At 40.6% G+C, this 20663-nt stretch overlaps 1 protein-coding gene across 4 annotated transcripts in view; it reads left to right on the forward strand.

Moving 5' to 3' along the window:
- Window positions 1-422: 422 nt before the first annotated feature.
- PLG (plasminogen) overlaps window positions 423-20663 on the forward strand; it is a 42614-nt gene continuing 22373 nt past the window's right edge. For 3 of the 4 annotated variants that reach the window (XM_060114826.1, XM_060114827.1, XM_060114828.1), the window contains exons 1-10: window positions 429-477; window positions 4699-4834; window positions 6340-6446; window positions 10282-10396; window positions 12147-12286; window positions 13698-13818; window positions 15410-15528; window positions 17082-17244; window positions 17928-18073; window positions 20052-20211. In XM_060114826.1, the coding sequence (XP_059970809.1) occupies window positions 429-477; window positions 4699-4834; window positions 6340-6446; window positions 10282-10396; window positions 12147-12286; window positions 13698-13818; window positions 15410-15528; window positions 17082-17244; window positions 17928-18073; window positions 20052-20211 (1256 nt within the window). Of the gene's footprint in view, window positions 478-4698; window positions 4835-6339; window positions 6447-10281; window positions 10397-12146; window positions 12287-13697; window positions 13819-15409; window positions 15529-17081; window positions 17245-17927; window positions 18074-20051; window positions 20212-20663 lie in introns of all 4 variants that reach the window. The other variant, XM_060114829.1, reaches the window with a different exon arrangement.

The raw sequence follows: 20663 nt of genomic DNA on the forward strand, positions 1-20663 counted from the left end.
GACGGTTGGATGAAACTATGCAGAAGGTCTGGCATAGGAAAGTCCTCAGCAAATGTTAGCTATTGTTGTAATTTTTTTTTCACCCAAAAGAAAGAGAGTGAAATAAGAGGGAAGGAAAGAAGAGTAAGTGGGAAAGATGATGGGCTGGCGGCAAGGACGGAAGCAGGAGGCAGTGTGGGGCAGCCGAGGGGGCGGGCAGCCTCCACCACTTCCCAGCATCTATTGCAGACTCCGCTCTCAAACATTTTGTAAGATCCTCCTGTCAAGGTAATGTTTGAACACTTCAGAGCACAGTGGCCATGGGCCTCCAAGAGAATAATTAACTCCATTTGATTATCTTGTTTGTGGGTGCATTTCCTCTCATGTAAGTCAATAACATCTTAGGATTGGGACACACTGTTTTCCAGACACTGCTGGCCAGTCCCAAAATGGAACATAAGGAGGTGGTCCTTCTACTTCTTTTATTTCTGAAATCAGGTAAGACATAGAGATTTTTTCACTTTAATCAATATATTTTTTCCTAGCAATGTATTAAAAATAGATCCATGATGGTTTCATGTGCAACTTGTTGAATTTAGCTTTTGACTCGTGAGATTCCCAGGTCACAATCTAAGAGTGAGGAAATCTTCAAGAAGTGTTTCGTTTCCCTCATGGGAATACTGGAGACAAGTGGGCAGAGAAAATAATGAATGACGTTTTCAGTCTAAAAGATGGAGCCCACATGATGGTTATTTTAGTTAGAAAAGAAATAGCTCGGGTAGCTAACAACCCCAAAAGTTCTTAGTCTCTTTGCCTGGTTCTTAGTCTGCTTAATGTAGACCATTTTTGTTAAGGTGTCATATTTTTCTGACTTTCAAATGTAAACAATGAAATATCTCTGACCATATTCTTTGACCAGTCTGTGGTTGTGTTGACCTGTTCTCTGTTTTTTATGACTTAAGGAAGGCTTTCCATACATATAAGTTTGCTTCTTATGCCTGGAGAAATCACAGGCATCGATTTGCAGGATGATGTCCATACAATAATTCAACAAATCTCCACTGAGTACCTGAGGTAGGCTGGGCACATTTTTATTCATATATGCATATATGTGTGTCCTTTACGAAGTCCAGCTTATTTAGCTGATACCATAGGTATTATAGTAGATTTATACCCATTTTATAGATGAGGAAACCTGTCCTTAGGAAAATCACGTTATTTGCCTATTGACCAAACTCCCAGAAACTAGGACTTTAGCCAGGGCTTTCTGAGAAGGAACCTGATGCTTCTTCTCACTTTTTCAACTTTGCTTAAACCTTTGTTAAAATATTCTAAGCATGTCTTCGTAGTTCTTTTTTTTTTTTTTGACAGCTTTATTGAGATATAATTCACATACTATACAATTCATCCATTTAAAGCATACAATCCAAAGGTTTTCAGTATTCAGAGTTATGCAACTACCACAATACCTTTTAGAACATTTTTATTATCCCCCAAATAAACTCCACACCCCTTAGCTGTCACCTCCAACCCCTCTTCTCCCCTCTCCCTAACCTCCATCCCCACCCAGCCCCTGGCGATCACTAATCTACTTTCTGTCTCTGATTTGCCTGTTTTGGACATTTCTTATAAGCGCAATCATACATTATGTTAGTGGTTCTTCATATAAACAATGTATAGATACTTGAAATTCAATTTATAAGTAGCCAGATAAAATTTTACGAGCTGTACTTTAAATTAGAGTCAAATACATTTGAATTTAGTGGAGCCATCTAAAGAAATAGCAAAGGAAAAACAGCAGAAGGTTGCAAAAAGAGGTTTTCATGGGAAATGGTTGTGGGGAGTGGCGCAGGGGTGCACACTCTATTTTATTATTTTTTTATTTTTTATTTTTTTGTGCACACTCTATTTTAGTCTATGGGAAGCGGGACCTGGAACTCTGGATACAGTGGGACACACCCAAATGTTAGAACAGACTTCTCTGCAGCAGGATTAACATATGTCTTCACCAACCTAGGGGGAAAAAGACTTGCGTAAGCTCTTTTTGAAAGGAAGGCATTTACTCTGTCTTTCCGTAGAAGTGTTTCATCTTTCCAGTGCACTGAAATGACCAGGGAGAGGAAAAAAAATCTCCTTTTACAGCTGTTCTCAGTGAGAGGTGGATAAGCAGTTTGCATTTCACAAACCACAAAGTCTTTTCTTTCAAACACACAAGGATGGATGTACATATACACACTACCATGATTTAAAAAAAAACCAAACCCACATTATTAATAAAATATACTTGTTTTGGTACCAGTATACATGTACATTCAGCATAGAATATAAAAATACTTTTGTTACTAAAAAAATTTGTCTAATATTTCTTGGTCAATAAATAAAGTGTATTACACCACGTTGTCACATGATCCCTGGAATTAAAGAAAGAAATTATTGGGGGAAAACTTTTCAAAGTAAAAAGAAAAAAAAATTATTCTCTTTTGGGATATTTCTTTGGTGTATCACCTCCTAAGGTGGGTCTCAGCAGCTATATGCTATGAAACATACTAACATAACATAATGAAAGGGTGGTAAAAATGGAAATTTTCTTGTTTTGATATCATTTACACCCCGGCCTGCTCTACTTTCTAAGAACTCTTCAAAAGATCTAATTTCAGTCTTTACAGGATATACTTTATAGAGTTCTTGTGTTTGTTTGTAAAGTCACATCCTGATCTATAGGATTTACCAAAGTACAATGCTTCCTGGAAATGAGAGCGCAAATTGGGAGGAGAAATACAGGATGACGACATGGGTATGGGTCTAAAATATCTATTTCTCTATAATCTCTTGATACATGTATCAAGTGCTTTTTTGGTGTATTAAACTACATCAGTCAACTTCCTAGTCAAGGATGGAACCATCCATCCTTCCAGTTTGGAGAATCTCAGGTCGAGGAAGGAAGAGCAGAGGCAGGGAGAGGGTGGGCTCCAAAAACAGCTCTGTCTTAATCTAGGAAAGTGCATCACGCCCTTGTGGCGTGTGTGTTTTCAGGTGGTAAGGGATGGCCCTTCTGGGAATGAGGATCTGACCCTTCATGACCCTTCCCACTAGATAATTTTCATCAGTACCCAAACATGCTCTAGAATGTCTCATCTTCAAAAATTTCTGAGAGGACCTAGAGCTGATCACACTAAGTAAGTCAGACAGAGACAAATATCCTATGATATACCTTCCATGTGGAATCTAAAAAAAAAATCATACAAATGAACTTATTTACAAAACAGAAATAGACTTAAAGACATAGAAAACAAACTTCTGGTTACCAAAGGGGAAAGAGGAGGGAGGGATAAATTAGGAGGTTGGGAGTAACAAATACACACTACTATATATGAAATAGATAACCAACAAGGACCTACTGTATAGCACAGGGAGCTCTACTCAATGTCTTGTAATAACCTATAATGGAAGAGACTCTAAAAAAGAATATATATGTATAACTGAATCACTTTGCTCTACATCTGAAAGTAACACAACATGGTAAATCAACTATATTTCAATACAAATTTTTTTAAAATGTCTGAGATTCCATATGGCCTCTAGGAAATGCTCCTTTCACAGCCAGATTTCTGCAGAGACTTGTCTTCCCTGCTGTTCCCACCGCCTCTCTTTGTGACTCTTCAACACGCTCACCCTGGCTTTGATCTCCACCCCTCCCCTCAACGTGGTCAAAGTTGCCAGGTTGCCTAATCCCATTTAGGCAAACTTTAGGAAACTTTGCTGTCTCCATTAAATTAACCTCTTTTAGCCCCTCACCCTATGAAAACGGCTGGCATTCCATCCCAAAAGGATAGAGGCTGAGTCTCCAGGCTTGGAATAAAGCTGCCACAGCTATCTCAGGCACCACGTATCTCAGGAGGACTCTTTGTAGCCTTGCGGTGGGAACGTGGCTGAGGCCCCCGGCCACCCTCTGCAGCAGCAAGGGGGCAGAGCGACCTTCAAACGGACTCTTTGCCTCAGATTTTATGTCCAAGGAAAATCAAGGCCATTGTTTGTCCCGGGCTCTGCTGTTGTACAGTTTCCTCAGAAATGCCAGAAAGCTGTCATCCTCTTGGCAGAAATGATGTCTCTTTAATAAATAGTGAGGGGTCACTCTACTAAGTCCAGTATAAAAATGACGATGTATGATGGTCAAGCTTTAGTCCAGCTCTTATTTATTCTCGACATCATCAACTCACCAAAGTTTTTGTATCTTGTGGTGGAGCCATTCAGAGAATGCTTATCCCATCAGTTTAAGTGACAGTGCCACAACTAAAGTTTGCACTGTAGGAAATCGAATAGTGGCCTCCAGTTTCTATTTATACCCAGGGATGGACAAATCAACATCAAAAGTTGCCCTTGGTTGTCTCTTACTGTTCCATCATGACATGCAATTACTAGCAAACAGGTCAAATTTTTTCTTATTTAACGTTTCATACCCATTAACGTAGTAACATGGAAGTTGCTAAGTAGTTCTAATCTGTTAACCTAACAATCCAGTTGATCTTTTAACATAGTGCCATCTATTCGTGGAACTGTTTTCCTGATTAAACATTTTTATTCACAGCCACCCATTCTGCTTCCAATGGAGCAGCCAGTTTTACTTCGTTGATGCAAAGTGAATAGTTTACAAATTCATGAGAATTAAACAATGGTGTTGATGCATTTATCAGTTGTCCCACTTTTATCTTCCATTTGTAGGTCTCGGAGACCCCCTGGATGACTATGTAAATACCCGGGGAGCTTCCCTGTTTAGTTTGACTCGGAAGCACCTGGTGACAGGAGGCATAGAAGAATGTGCAACAAAGTGTGAGGAGGAAAGAGACTTCATTTGCAGGTATTTCCTTGGTCACTGTGCCTACGCAGAAATCCTGCTGCTTGAGACGCTATTACGTTGATCACGAGAAATTTGCTCAGGGATTTATCAACGAAAATAGGATTTAAGAGGAAAGAATAATTTCATGGGATTGGAGTTTGGAATCTGTATTTGCTCTCTGTATCTGAAACCATACAGTTTCTTGTTAATTAGTGTCCCCTTTAGAAAAATGCCCCCAAAGGAAGTTATTTATTTTTACACATGACATCGGCAGCTATTGTTCTGAGCTCTAGTTTTCTTTTCTTTTTTTTTTTTTTTTTTTTTTTTTTTTTTGCGGTACACGCCCTCTCACTGCTGTGGCCTCTCTCCCGTTGCGGAGCACAGGCTCCGGACGCGCAGGCTTAGCGGCCATGGCTCACGGGCCCAGCCGCTCCGCGGCATGTGGGATCTTCCCGCACCGGGGCACGAACCCGTGTCCCCTGTATCGGCAGGCGGACTCTCAACCACTGTGCCACCAGGGAAGCCCTGAGCTCTAGTTTTTAACATTATCGTTGATAAATATTTATTGAGGATCATGTGACTGGAAGTGTCCTAGACCCTAAGGAGCCACAAAGCGTTGATACAGTGATCGGTACATGGGGATATATATATATATATATATATATATCAGTATATATGATAGATTTTTGTGTAGATACAAAAGCCAGTGCTTGCCCTTTTGAATTTATGGTGTAGTCACAGAAACTGGATAAAATACAAAAATTAAAAAAAACAGCCAATGCGAGACATTGATAAATGACATAATCAATACGTGCTCTATGAAGATTCAGAGGAAAGAACAATCCTGAGAGTGGAGATGACCAGGGAAGGCCCGGGGAGGAGGTGGGAACTGAGCTGGGCTTTGAAGGGTGAGATCCTGGTAAATACTGACCACGTGGGAGGGATTCTAGGCAGAGGCCAGCATGGCTGGGCACCTGTGAGAGGGATGATGAAAGGACCAAGTCAGCTGAAGCAAAGGTTCACGCAGGAGATGGGACAGGCAAGGAAGCCATGGACGGCTTTGATGCCAGGCTCAGCATCCATGCAGGACTGAGGTACAGTGCAGGGAGGTATGAGGGGGAAGGGAGTAGAATGCAGAGACGTAGTCAAGGGGAAGTTACAGGAGTCCATGTGGGCCCTCTCAGGAATGGGTTTAAAACACTCAGTTGCTTCTTTCCAGCACAAAGCCAATATTCTGGCACTTCATTAAGAAAACGAGTGAAGAAAGAATGAAGCAGTTGAAACGGGGTTGGGGGGGAGAGACAATTTGGAGGGGGAGAAGGTAAAGGTAGAAGAAAACAAGAGTAGCTACCATGTTGCCTCCTTTGACGATACTTCATTGATACAGTGCCAGGTTGAATTGGAAGTAACAAAGTCTGAGCTCTGTGATTCATCAAGAGAGTTATCTTTAGTCTCTTCCTTATTAATAAATCTTTGCTTTCCTTAAATAAAGGAAAAGACTTGTGTTTTCTGATTCTCTTCTGCAGGGCATTCCAGTATCACAGTAAAGAGCAACAATGTGTGATAATGGCTGAAAACAGCAAGTTGTCCCCAGTCCTTAGGATGAGGGATGTCGTTTTATTTGAGAAGAGAAGTACGTACAATGTTTTCTTCCTTCTCCCCATTCCCCTCCCCCTTCCCTCCCCCAGCCCGTTTAACACCTGTAATTTATCAGACCAGCAAATGGAGGCACTATGGTGTAGTGAAATTGAATTTGGAGTCAGAAGATTTGGCCACTAACCCACTACGTCAACCTGTATATATGACTTCACCTTTTAAGTTTCATTTCTCTTGGTGTAAAAACAAAGGGACTGGATGTACAAAATCACTTCCGCCTCTATGACCCTGAAAAGAAGATACTGAAAATTTTATTTTATTTTTAAGGAGAAGAGGGAGAGTCTACAGGTTTCTTATGATCTTGGTTTTTTGTTCTGCAGGGACCATGGTCCTTGGTCTGAAGCCTGGAGAAATAGCAAAACTGAGGTGTTTTCAATCTGCAGTAACATTTGAATAGAGAAAATATCCTTAGTTTTACTCTTACATGTTCCACTTTTTTTCAGTCATGGTCTATTTCCCTTAGACTCTGGAATGGTGTCTTTTGAAAATGTGCAGAAGTTGCAGTTCCTTTTCCATAGTTTCCTTGAAAACTGTAGATCTTTCGTTGTCACGTGTGGCCTAGATTCCTACAGAAGTTGCATGTCTTCTAAGATGTGTAAACGTTCATTAAGTCTGTATGAAGATTGAAGTGAATAATGATGCTTTCAAAACTATTTCCTATTCTCTGTTGCTGGCGAGGTATTAAGACTATTTTGATAACAATTTTGCTCTCCAAATATTCTGTATCAGAGGTGTTGAACTCAACCAGAAACACCCTATTTCACTGATTCTTGACAATGGCTTACAACATTCTAGTTTCCCTACAAAACTCTAAATAAGATTTTGAGAAGTGCTTTTTAAGGTTAGGATTTTATCTACACATTGGTTCCTCTTCTTAGGTTTAATTATCTGTGCCTCTGCTATACACACTTCCAGCCCACTGTTTAGCTCTTATCCTTGAGTCTAAAGTGCAGATTAAATCTGAAGTTTATCTGTTGATGTTACTAGTTCTTACCAATAGTAAAGGACGAGATATATGGGATTACCCACTGTCTGTCAGATTTTTTAAAAGGCTGGTGGGATACTCTCTGCAAAATGCTAACATTTAAACATGTCCTTTGTAAATTGTTAACCAGAGGATCATGGGGGTGACCGCTAGGCTTAGTTTGGATAATTGAAGAGTTGCCTGTTTTCAAGGTGATGGAAGGGAGCAAAAGGTTATATAAACTCTGGTGGGTACATACAAATAAAAGAGAGGTCAAAAGTCAAAAATCAGTCATTTTTTGGTGCTTGTTTCTTTACTGTGGAATATTGACCCACTGTTAAATTACCTGCCAGGGTGTTTCTGGGAACGGTCAGTGTCAAATTAGTTACATCTCTACTTTTGCCACCATGGCACTGCTGCTACTTGGGTCTAAGCCGTCATCATCACTGGCTGCGCCACTGCAGCGGCTGGTCTGTAACTTCCCTGCTTCAAACCTTTAGTGCCCTAGAAGACAGTCGAAATACTCAACAATTGCTGCAGGGCCCTGTATTATTTAAGTCTACCTCATGTGAGGGGCTTAAATCTGCCCCCCCTCCAGCAGGGCAAGCACACACCTCTTCGTCCTGGACCCTCCTCTGTTCTTCCGGCTCCTTCTCACCTCCCAGATTTCAGCTCAAGCATCTCCTCCTTTGAAAAGTCTCCCCTGACCCCTGGGCTCCAAAGTACCTTGAGTTTACCTTTTTGATAAGTGTAATATATCTACTATAATAATATATCTCAATGAAGATATATCTGCAATCTTTATATAGAGCGTTGGGTTTAAAGCAGTAGCTGCTATAGGTGTGTTAGAAGTCCCTTCCCCAGATAATTGATTGATTAATTTAAAAACTTGGCTAAAGTGGGGATCATAAAAGATGACACAAATATACCTTAAATATTTTATATTTTCATCGAAAACGGAAGCTTACATTGGCATCTTTTGATGTAAAGCAGAGGCTTTTTTTCTTTGAACCTGGGGCCACCAACAGGAGTTATCTGGTACATTTTTTGCATAAACCACACTCTAGTGACTTGTCTACGATAATTAGTGTCCTTCTCTTCAAACTCATATCAACTATATGAATGGACTGCTGTCAATGGATACGATGACAATTTTTAAAACTATTCAACTCGAGTCCTGCTACCTGCAGGACAGGCCAATAAATCAAGAGATGATTTGCTGGGACAAGGAATAGAGACTTTATTCAGAAAGCCAGCCAACCAAGAAGATGGTGGACTAGTGTCCCAAAGGACCATCTTCCCTGATTAGAATTCAGGCTTCTTTTATGCTAAAAGGGGAGGGGGTGAGGTTGGTTGCTGCAGACTTCTTGGTGTAGGAAGCCTCTGCTCTTGCAGCTGGCCACATAAGTCCCGTCACAATGTTCCTATAAACCTCCAACGAGATAAGTGTTATTCTCTGTTCTGCAACCTTTGGTCCCTATGTGAATGGAAAAGTGTTATACCTTTAGAGGTCAGAGCCTTGAGAATGGGCTATCCTATATATTTCAGGCTATAGGCAACATTCTTAACTTGTAGCAAAAGCAACAGAATACAAAAGTTAAAGAAACAGATCCAATATGGAATTAGATTTGTTTTTCCCTACTACACCATGGGTTCCATTTCTCTTTTTTTGCCTGTTCCACACTACTGTTTCCTACTGAGAGTTTGTAATGGAACAAGAGGCAACAAAGCATTGTGCAGAGATGCATGTTGGGCTTATTCCAGCCTCACAGATTTGTTGCAGGGATTATGATGAATAAATATAAAGAAGCTGGCACCGAGCTCTTGACAGGTGCTCAATCAACAATAGCTATTGTTTGGGATTGACATATATACACTAACATGTATAAAATAGATAACTAATAAGAACCTGCTGTATAAAAAAATAAATAAAATAAAATAAAATAAAATAAACTATTCAACTCTTTCAAGTCCTTGAAACCATTCAACTTAATTTTTAAAAAAGCTCCATTTTCCCCCCATTTATTTCTCAGTTTAGATCATCTGTAATCAAATAGAGCTGTATAAAAAGTTTTGGAAATAAAAGCAACTGATTCTTGGTAAGCATATAACCTAACTGGTAGGAACAGAGTGGGTGGGCACACCCGAAAGTGGCCTGCCAGCCACAGATGCCCACCCTGCCACATGTGGGCCACAGGTGGGCACCTGGCAGCGTGTTTTAAAGGCAGGATGGGGTCCACTGGGCAACCGGTGCGTTGGTTAAGTGGAGGCTGGTTGCGAGCACCTTCTGTAAACATTGAAAGTAGACCACAGTCATATCACCCTGTTTGACATTTTTTCATATTTAAAATACTACTGGGACCTTCCAAAAGTAGAAGTGGCTTGGATCTCTTTCAGCCTCTGAAAACCTGCTGCCCACCTTGTGAAGAAACCCCCATCCCCTTTTCCATCCACTTTCTCATGATGCTATTTATTTTCTCTGTTACATGTGTCACCACAAGGTTGTCTATTTCACAATCTGTGTTCTTGATTACTTTCTGTAACTGGCCCCCCTGACTCCACTGGAATGTAAGCTCCATGAGGGCAGGGCCTGTGCGGTTCCTACTCATGGCGTTTCCAGCATCCCCAGCACCCAGCATCTGCCCGGCACATGGAGGGGCGGTAGTTTTGAGTAAAGGAATCAATGCCCCATGTGGCTTAGTTAACTGTAACTCTTAGATGTAAAAGACTGTCTTTTTAGATAGGGGGCAATGGTGTCCTTTCTCTCAATGTGTTCAAGTAGTGCAGGGCTTCTTCATGATTTTTCTTGTTGTGAAAGGGTTTGACCACTGTTTGAACTTCCTTGCAGTGTATCTTTCAGAGTGCAAGACTGGAAATGGGAAGAACTACAGGGGGACCATGGCCAAGACAAAAAGTGGTGTCGCCTGTCAAAAATGGAGTGACAGTTCTCCACACACACCCAAGTAAGACTTTCTCTTTCGTCTCCGTGTTCACCTCTTATACTCAGAATGATTCCATTACTTCTGACTCAAACCAGAACATGTGAATAGCAGGTATGGGGAGAACCTTCCTGATGCTGGGGCAGAACCGTTCGATTATTTATGGAATAAAAGCAGACAATGGCTGCTTTCCATTCATTCTTGCGTATATGCTTTTCTAGAAGACTGAGAACAATAAAAAAGAACTATAAAACCATGAATTCTAGGCTGAAGCTGAGAAAAGACCAAAGATGACTATGCTTAGAACTGAATTAGTCTAAAACAAATACACCATGTGTTCACCTCAACATTGTGAAAAACAGATCATCTTGCAACTTACCTGTTATTTATTTTAGTGTCATCCTTTTTGTGCTTTGCCCAATATGGTATTAGGTGGATTAAGTTCTCATTAACAATGCTTATCAAGTGGGAATTTAGTGTCTATGACCCTTCCCCCTCCCCTACCCAAACCAATCGCCTTTATGCATCCCTATGAGATGGGCAGGTCTCATATTCCCAGCACATTAAGGCTTATTGAGGTTAAAATGATTAAACCAAATGGCCAAATCATGGAATGTCAAGGGCCTTAGAGAGAATATAGGCCATCTCTACCCCAGCAGATGAGGAAACTGAGATCTCGGGAGGACCAAATCTACCAAAAACAGGTACGTAGAAGAACCAGAAACAAGAGCTACCATTTCAGATTCTAAGTCTTAGGTTTTTGTTTTTGTTTTTGTTTTTTAATTTATTTTTGGCTGCATCGGGTCTTAGTCGAGGCACGTGGGATCTTTGTTGAGGCATGCGGGATCTTTCGTTGAGGTGCACGGGCTTCTTTCTGGTTGTGGCATGTGGGTTTTTTCTCTTTAGTTGTGGCGTGCAGGCTCCAGGGCTCTGTAGTTGTGGCGCACAGGCTTAGTTACCCCGCAACATGTGGGATCTTAGTTCCCTGACTGGGGATCGAACCTGCATCCACTGCATTGCAAGGCAGATTCTTTACCACTGGTCACCAGGGAAGTCCCAAGTCTTAGGTTTTTAATCTAATTTCTTATTGCTATGTAGCAACTCATCTCTTAAAATGAGCTTCACTCCATCCTCCCAGTCTCCCATTAATTCTGGATGCATCTCAGAGAGGATGTGGAATTTGGCATCAGACAGATCTGAGTTTAAACCCTTGAGATACTACTTATTAACTGCTCAAGCTTAGGCAAGATTTGATTTGTTTCACATGGCTGTGCCTCAGTTTTCTCATCTGTAAAATGGGGATAATAACACCTTCCTGATAGGGATTTTTTATTAAGACTACATTAGAGAATGTATAGAGAAATTTTAGTGTAATACCTCGTGCAGAGTTCACACAGACAAAAGGGTGTTAACTTCTATTACTTTTACAGAGAGAAGGGCAACTGACAAAAGCAGGTGTTAGGAATGCATCGTGAATTTGGCAGGCTTTTGAGGGCTTTGTATTTCTACTGTGCATAAAGACACTTTGGCTCTACTTCCAGGACTTGGCTGTCCACATAGTAATAATAGTAATATTAGCTACTCTAAGGAAGCAGGCTATCAGCAGAGACACTGAAAATTGGGTGACACAAATGCTATAGCACATAGCCGAAATGCATTTGGATGACACAACCTCGAATCACAGATGGGAAAGAGAGGGTGTCTTATCCTGCCTTGCTGATAACATGCTGATTTTAAAAATATAGTCAAAGTGGTTCTTTTTCATCCTCCACAGGTTTTCACCTGAAAAATATCCTTTAGCGGGATTGGAGGAGAACTACTGCAGGAACCCAGACAATGATAAGAAGGGACCTTGGTGTTACACCACAGATCCAGGCACGAGATATGACTACTGCGACATTCCTGAATGTGAAGGTCAGGGCTGGCTCTAGAAAATGCTTTCCTATCTGCCCTTCGTCTGTGGAGTAATTTGCTGTAAATCAATTTTCTACAGGGATATTAATAATCAATCAGTGCTGTGTTTGAGAGAATCAAGTAATACACGACCTCTTGGAAAGGACCAATTTTGCATATTTTCCATTATTGATCTAAGTTATTTTTATTAAAATGTACTTCAACAGGGACTAATATAAAACCAGATATAAACTCTAGATGCAAACTTCTTATGCTTAAAGCTCTGACACAGTATAAAGCCAAAAACATATTTGCAATTAAATCATTAAAATAAAACCACAAAATCAATACAATTCAAATACACAATATTAATTTAACATGGTAGACTTTGTTGTTTAATTGAAACCAAGCAATGAACCAGTTTTAAAGTCAGGATTCTGTCATTTTAATGGACCAATCAATTTAATAGTGCACCTCAAAAGTCAATGCTAAAGATTTAAAACATCCTATTGAAAAATGTTCATTTCACATTTCCGGCTATATTTATTGGTGCAATGGGGGAACGAACAAGGGTGAGATATGTGTAACCACATGGATAGTGTATGTACCACGTGAAGGCTCACTTCCCCATCACTTTGTCTATTCCAGACATGGGGATCCTTTGCTTGTACACTATGTTATGAGGTCGTTTGGCCCTTCACTGACATGAGAGCATCATTTTTGCATCAAGTCTGCTTCTGTTTTCCTTATTACCCCGTAAAAATTAAAGTCTTATATTACTTTGCTGCACCTTGTTCTTTCAAGTATTCCAAAGTTTCCATTTTTAAGTGATGTAAGAAAGAAAAACAGCCAGTCATGCTTCTCAATAATATAAAAACAGAAGCACTGTCCCTTTAGGTGAATATTGTTCCTGCATGAGGTCATGCAAAGCAAAAACCCTAGCACTAAAATCCTGAGAGGGTGCTGGCTTATTTGGCAGTTATCCATACGATCAGAATAATTTCATAGAAAATTTTAAAGACCGCTATTGGAAAGGGGACCCCAAATATTAAAAAATTCTAGTAGAGAACTTACCGACTCCTGAGGTTATGTTCAACCTCTCCCCCACCCACTTCCCGCCCACCAAGGACCACACATTCCACTTTGAAGACATGGCATTATGGAGTTTCTGGATTTGGTCAAGACTATAATAGTTGAGAAAGTATCAACCAAAATATACTAATTTTACCATTTGAAAAAGAGAATGACGTTATAGATTGTATTAGAAAATTAAGCCTTTATTGCCAATTTGGTTGCCAAGTGATTGTTGGAAAAGTACATCGAACAAGTGGCAAAGTTATCAGACATTTCTAGTGGAATTCTAGTTTTTACTCTGTTTCGCTTCATCCATTTCAGTTTCTTTCTTCCTTTCCTTCTTGTCCATTCTGCCCAGATGAATGTATGCATTGCAGTGGAGAAAATTATGAGGGCAAAATTTCCAAGACCGTGTCTGGACTTGATTGCCAAGCGTGGGACTCTCAGAGCCCACATGCTCATGGATACATTCCTGCCAAGTAAGTCTCACTGGGAGTGGAATTAGATGTTTATGACTCTGCAGTGTTATGGGTAATTTAATGTTATTTAGATATTTTAGCATTCCTCAAAAAGTGAACATACCTGATGCTTTTGAATTTCAAAGTTTGAATCTTCCCACATGACTGCAAATGAAGGATACATTCTTACTACTCAAAATGTGGTCCATGGAAGAGTGATATCATCTGGGAGTTTGTTAGAAATGCAGAATCTCAGACCCACTGAATCTGAATTTGCCTTATAACCAGATTCCTGGCTAATTCGTAGGCACATTAAAATTTAAGAAAAACAAATACATCTCACTTGTGTATTTTCCAAATATTTCCCTCTTCTCTTTCTTCCTTTCCTTTTCCTTCATACTGATGAGATTCAAGGCTTCCTAGCCTATGATCTGTGGATGGGCTTTAGGGCTTTGTGAACCCCTCAACATTTTATGTGTATTTATATCAGTACATTTTTCTGGGGTTGAGGATTCCTAACTTTCACTAGCTTCTCAAAGGGGATCATGAATCTATAATAGAAATAAGAGTCCCTGATCTAGAAAGTAATGATTAGTTCTACAGTACAATGTTCTACATCTTCTAATTAGTTGTACAATGTGCCTAATTGTACACATTAATTGTACTTAAAACACCTCCCTCTCTGTAGCTGTTTCGGTCTTTCTCTTCTTTCTATGACGACTATAGGATTATAACGGGGCTTATAAAAACTAATAGGCAAAGAGACTAAGTCACATATTTCAGTGTAGAAAACAGCTCCACTGAATTTCTATACCTTCCATTCCAAATAGCTGTCTTAAAACACAGCTGTTGCCATTTTCCTTTCCCTACTGTATTCAAAGAAGAAATACAGTAAAGCCTCAAGGCTCAGAATTGGGTAAATTTACTTTCAGGAAACTGGGTAAATTTACTTTCAGGAAAGCAATCCTGCAAGAGGATTGCTTAAGCCACTGCTGGTTGCCCTGTCCATCCTGACTAAGCATTTACGGTCTCAGGAAGGGACGTGAAATGAGACCAGAGGGGCACGAGGCGTGGCGTGCATCTCACAGCCTCAGTCACTGGGTCCCTGTTGTTGAGGGGACTCTCTGGCTTGCACAAAGGAGCATAGCTTATCCGTCTCAGTTTCTATAAGCTTAAAGGCTAGCAGGACCAGAACCGGGTAGATCAGAAGGACAATTCCTTTACACAAGGAAGACACCAACTTCTAGGCTGTACTGTTTACTAGATGACTATCTCTAGCCAGTAAGTACTTTGTGTTTTAAAAATTGCGATTATTTGCAGCTGAATAATTGGAGTTGGCTTACGTCGGTTTTCCAGATGGCCAAAATGATAAAGTTGATCCCATTCTATGATTTCTGCACATGTAAACTGTTAGAAAAACAATCCTTAGGACACTCGGTTAATCTTTCTTATGAGATTGTCGTCACATGGAGGGTGACCTTCATCCAGGCACCTCCTTGGGCGCCCCACTGTGCCTACCACACAGCAGGTGCTCAATATTTGCTCATTTGAAATGATTCTCATCTGTGGATGTAAATGTTCAGTGCTGTTAAAATCCTTCTTGCACATTCAGATTTCCAAACAAGAATCTGAAGATGAATTACTGCCGTAACCCTGATGGGGAGCCCCGCCCATGGTGTTTCACCACCGATCCCAGCAAACGCTGGGAATTCTGTGACATCCCAAGATGTAGTAAGTATGCTCATACCCAGTCCTCAGGGATCTTTACCTGTTCTTCTCTTGGAATCAAGAGTGCTGTGCCTGAGTGTGATGCCTGAAAATTGCCCTATAAATTCCATGGGATGTGATTACTCTTTTTTTTTCTATTTTATTTTTATTATTTATTTTTATTTTTATTTTTACATCTTTATTGGAGTATAATTGCATTACAATGGTGTGTTAGTTTCTGCTTTATAACAAAGTGAATCAGTTATACATATACATATGTTCCCATATCTGATTACTCTTTTAAAACAATTTATTGGATACTGTAGGTAATTGATCAGAGCATCTAGTTACTATGGGGTTTTCTTGGTCCCGTATCAGAGACTTCTGCCTTTTTTGAGTACAGATGAATGTAGGCTTTTGGGAGCCATCTCTGACCCTTATGGTTCTCTAGTGCTAAAGGCAAATCAGACCCACGCCTTCTGGTACATGGGTTTCATTATCAACCAGAGTTCTTTTTAATTGTAAGCAAAGAGGTGTCTCTGGATGTCCAGTTTTTCAGTATGCTCCACTTGGGAGGGAGCAACAGGAGAAGAGAGGTCGGGGGAGAAGATGAAACGGTAGAGACCTCGCAGGAATGAGTTGGAAACAACAATTTTATAATATTTTCCTTCTATGAGAATTTGAAGCAAGGCACTGAACAAGGGCATCTGAGACTGTTAAAAAGGACTTAGCAGGCCGTGAGGGCCGGCTTCCTGTTCTTCGCTCTGATGGTTATCCTCCAGGATGCTGGAGTGCCTCGGTACTCTCCTTCTTTATGAGCATCAGTTTCTCTTTCTGTCATCTTCTTTTTTTTCTTGAGACTTTCTTTTTTTTTTAAATTGAAGTATAGTTGATTTACAATATTGTGTTAGTTTTGGGTGTACAGCAAAGTGATTTGGTTATAGATATATATATATACATATATATATATTCTTTTTCACCCGATTCTTTTCCAGTATAGTTTATTACAAGATATTGAATATAGTTCCATGTGCTATACAGTAAATTTTTGTTTACCTGTTTTATATATGGCAGTGTGTCTTAAGAATTTCTTGACTTCTCACTGCATACCATTTTCCTTGGAGACACTATTTTCTTTCTTCCCATGGACTCTGCTGTTTGGCTTTGCGGAATATTGGGGGTCAGCCAGTTATGTTTACTTAATGAATAATTGATTCTTCATAAAGGAAGTCAGATTGTTGGTACACGTGCAGATTTGGGGTGGGATGTGACACATGTTGATCCTTAGCGTGTGTGATGAGCTGAGAATATAGAGAAAACAGAATATAGAAAGAAGCATCTATTCCAAGGGTCTTGTCCCTGAAGGAGCTCCTCATGAGATGGTCTTGGAAACATCGATTCTACCACATCAACTTCTTCTGAAATACAATAAAAAATTTTCAAATGCCAATATCTTGGAGAATGAGTGGAAAAGAAGACAGGCTGACGCTCCCTGCATCCATCCATTCCCCCATAATATCCATCTGTGAATCCTTTACTTGGAAAACATTCATTGTCATGTATTTTTCCCATTTAAGCAACACCGCCACCATCTTCTGGGCCAAGATATCAGTGTCTGAAGGGAAGAGGCGAAAACTATGGAGGGACAGTGGCTGTCACCATATCTGGGCACACCTGTCAACGCTGGGGTGAGCAGACACCTCACAGGCACAACAGGACCCCAGAAAACTTTCCCTGCAGGTGAGTCTGCTCTGGTCTCTTCCTGGTTGGCTGGATGGAAAGTGAAATCCCATTGACTTTGCCTCGGTGTCAGTGACAATAGAAACCTAGGCTTACAGCATTTGGGAATGAAAACTGGCCAAGTCACATGCAAGGGAAGTGAAATTTAGCACTGATTTTCCTAGAACACTGGTTCTCAAAATGTGGTTTCCCAGGCCAGCGGCATCAGCATTATCAGGAAATTTGTTAGAAACGCAAATTCTTGGACCCTATTGTAGATCTACTAAATCGGTAACCTCGGAGTGGGTTTCAGCAACGTTTTGACATTTGTACTAAATGTACAGTCAGGCTCGAGAACATTTAAATTCCAGGGCTATGACATACACTTTTGGAGGCAAGGCAGTGTAGAAAATACCCATTGTGTTTCCAGCATACAGCACAGTGCCCAAAGCTGTGGGAAAAGACCTATTTTGCTTCATTAGACACAACCAAGGAATATATTTCAATCATTCACCCAAGAGAAGCATCTGTGCCATAATTCTCTGGAATCCTGCTCTGCTTAAGTTCCCACCCATTATTCAGTTTGTATAATTCTAGAGAATTAGCTGGATACATAGCCAACATCACTATTAACAAGCACGTGTGCACGTTGTTATTTCTTTAGCCTTTTTGGAAAACCAAACTCACAGTCACTTCTTTTTCAGAAATTTGGAAGAAAACTATTGTCGTAACCCTGATGGAGAAACAGGTCCATGGTGCTATACAACCAACAGTGAAGTGAGGTGGGAATACTGCACGATACCATCCTGTGAGTCCTCTCCATTATCCACAGAGCATTTGGATGCCCCAGGTAAGCAAGGGCAATGAGCACTTACTGAGAGCTCCAATGCACTCTGTATTTTTCTACTCCAGTAGTAGCACAATGTACGGTAGCTTTGTTTACAGTTTCATTGTGTTGTGGTCAGAGAACATGCCTTATGATTTCATTTATTTTCAATGTGTTGAGGCTTGTTTTGTGGTTCAGAATAAGGTTCTCTTGGTGACTGTTTCACATGCAGAATCTGGCTTCTGCTATTGTTGGGTAGAGTGTCCTACAAAAGCCAATTAGGTCAAGTTGGTTAGTATTGTTTAGCTCTTCTGAATCTTTACTGATTTTCTGTCTCCTGTTCTATCGCTTACTGAGAAATGAATGGTGACGTTTCCAGCTTCAGCTGTTCATTTCAGTTTTGTGTTTGCTTTATATATTCTGGAGCTCTTTGTCAGGCACAGACACACTTAGAATTGTTGTCTTTTTGGAGAAACGACCCCTTTATCATTATGTAATATCTCTCCTTATCTCTAGAAATAGTCTTTGTTCTAAAGTCTACTTTCGCTGAAATGAATACAGCCATAAGAGCTCTATTTTTACTAACGTTTGGATGATATATCTTTTTTTTTTTTTTTGCGGTATGTGGGCCTCTCACCGCTGTGGCCTCTCCCGTTGCGGAGCACAGGCTCCGGACGCACAGGCTCAGCGGCCATGGCTCATGGGCCCAGCCGCTCCACGGCATGTGGGATCTTCCCGGACTGGGGCACGAACCTGTGTCCCCTGCATCGGCAGGCGGACTCCCAACCACTGCGCCACCAGGGAAGCCCAACAGTGGCTTTTTTTTTTCCTTTTTTTTTTTTTTTTGGTGTGTCTTGTAATTTTTAATCAAATGCTGGATATATATGTAGAGGAACAATAACTCTTGAAGCAAATATAATTTACACTTTGAAATGGGCACCCTTTTCTTTTATCAGTATGTCATGTGGATAATTGAATCGATATAATTAACAGATAAAAGGAATTTGGGTTTTGTTGCTGCTTTTACCTTAAGTGAACCACAGGTTTCAAATCCCTGCAGTGATGGGGTGCAATCACTTTGTGCTTAGAGTAGGGTATGGGGTGCTGAAGAGTTTTCTCAGTATCCCTAATCCCTTCTCAATTTTTAGCCATCAATGCATGCCTGCACCACAGAGAGGGGTCACGCCACACTTCTAACCTGACCCTTGTGATAGACTACTGTTTCTTGTTACTCACTGCTAAGATTTTGGTGGAGGTAGGCGTTCTCTATCTTCCTGGTTTACCCTCAGCCTTAGATAGACTCTGTGCACCTGGGCTTTGAAGGTAACGTTTCTCAGTATCCTTGCCCCTTCTTCCCATGGAGCTAAACTCTAACTTGTATGTGGAGTGAGTCTTGGGTGGAAGAGTAGCAGACTTCTGTTTTGTGTTGGTGAAGTATCCTGGCACAAGAGAATTTTCTGCCCCTCCTCCAGGGTAATAAGATTTTCCCCCTACACCTCCCCGAGAAGCAGTAGATCTTTGCCTTAGTCCTGGATGCAGGACAATTTCCTGCCCCACTCCCCAGCAGCTTGAGGTTTTGTATAAGCAAAGAGTCTCGGGAAATGCACAAGGTTTTCATGTCTTCCTCACTGTCACCCTGTCATCACCTTCAGCCTACACCAATGAATGTGTCTCTTTCTGGAGACCTGCCCAGTTGTTCTCGTGATCTCCCAGTGGAGATCCGTAGAAGACAGCTTGCACACAAGTGCAATGTCCAATTATAGGCACTCTACCCTGCTTATTTTTTTCTGAGTTTTAAATTAAATATTTACCAAAAAGTTAGGTCCTTAAAGTTTTAGAACGTTATGGATCTATTGTTTTCTTTGCATGGCCATCTGCCTGCCAATATGTAAGAGAGAAGAGTGTTAATTCCCAGAGATGACTATTCTGTTTGTGTAATAATTATTTCACATATTTCTCTGTTCTAGTCATTATTTACTGATTTCTTCTATTTCAATTTCAGTACCACCTGAACAAACTCCTGTAGCCCAGGACTGCTACCAGGGTAATGGGCAGAGTTATCGAGGGACATCATCCACCACTGTCACAGGAAGGAAATGTCAATCTTGGTCATCGATGTCACCACACAGGCACCAGAAGACCCCAGAAACCTACCCAAATGCGTACGTCTTTGATTTTTAACCATTAGAGGAGCAACAGCCAACTTAAATTCCTGTTAAAAAGGGCCATGCTTTAAACAAATGTCTTAGGACCAAATTTCCTTTGGCTCCAGACTATGAGACAAAATATCTCAGGCAGCTTGCTTTTGAGCAAAATTTCTGAAAGAGAAGCTAGAGGCTGGCTATCTTTCCTGAGTAGTTTTGCAGAAGCAGGGTGGGAGATATAGAGGGGCTGAGGTCATAGTAGTAAAAAGCTCAGAAGAACAAATGATCAAGAGCTTAGAAATAGCGTCATTCCACAGCACCTGCTAAAGATCAGTGTGGTCTTTCAACTATGGAATTGTATCATTTCATCCTCCAACTCCTGAAGGGGTTTTGTATTTGTCATTGAGTAATAAATATAAATATTTATCACCACCGGGTGATAAATATAAGTATTTTTCACCTGACCTCTA

Source organism: Mesoplodon densirostris, chromosome 12, assembly GCF_025265405.1.
Source record: "Mesoplodon densirostris isolate mMesDen1 chromosome 12, mMesDen1 primary haplotype, whole genome shotgun sequence".
Taxonomy (NCBI): Eukaryota; Metazoa; Chordata; class Mammalia; order Artiodactyla; family Ziphiidae; genus Mesoplodon; species Mesoplodon densirostris.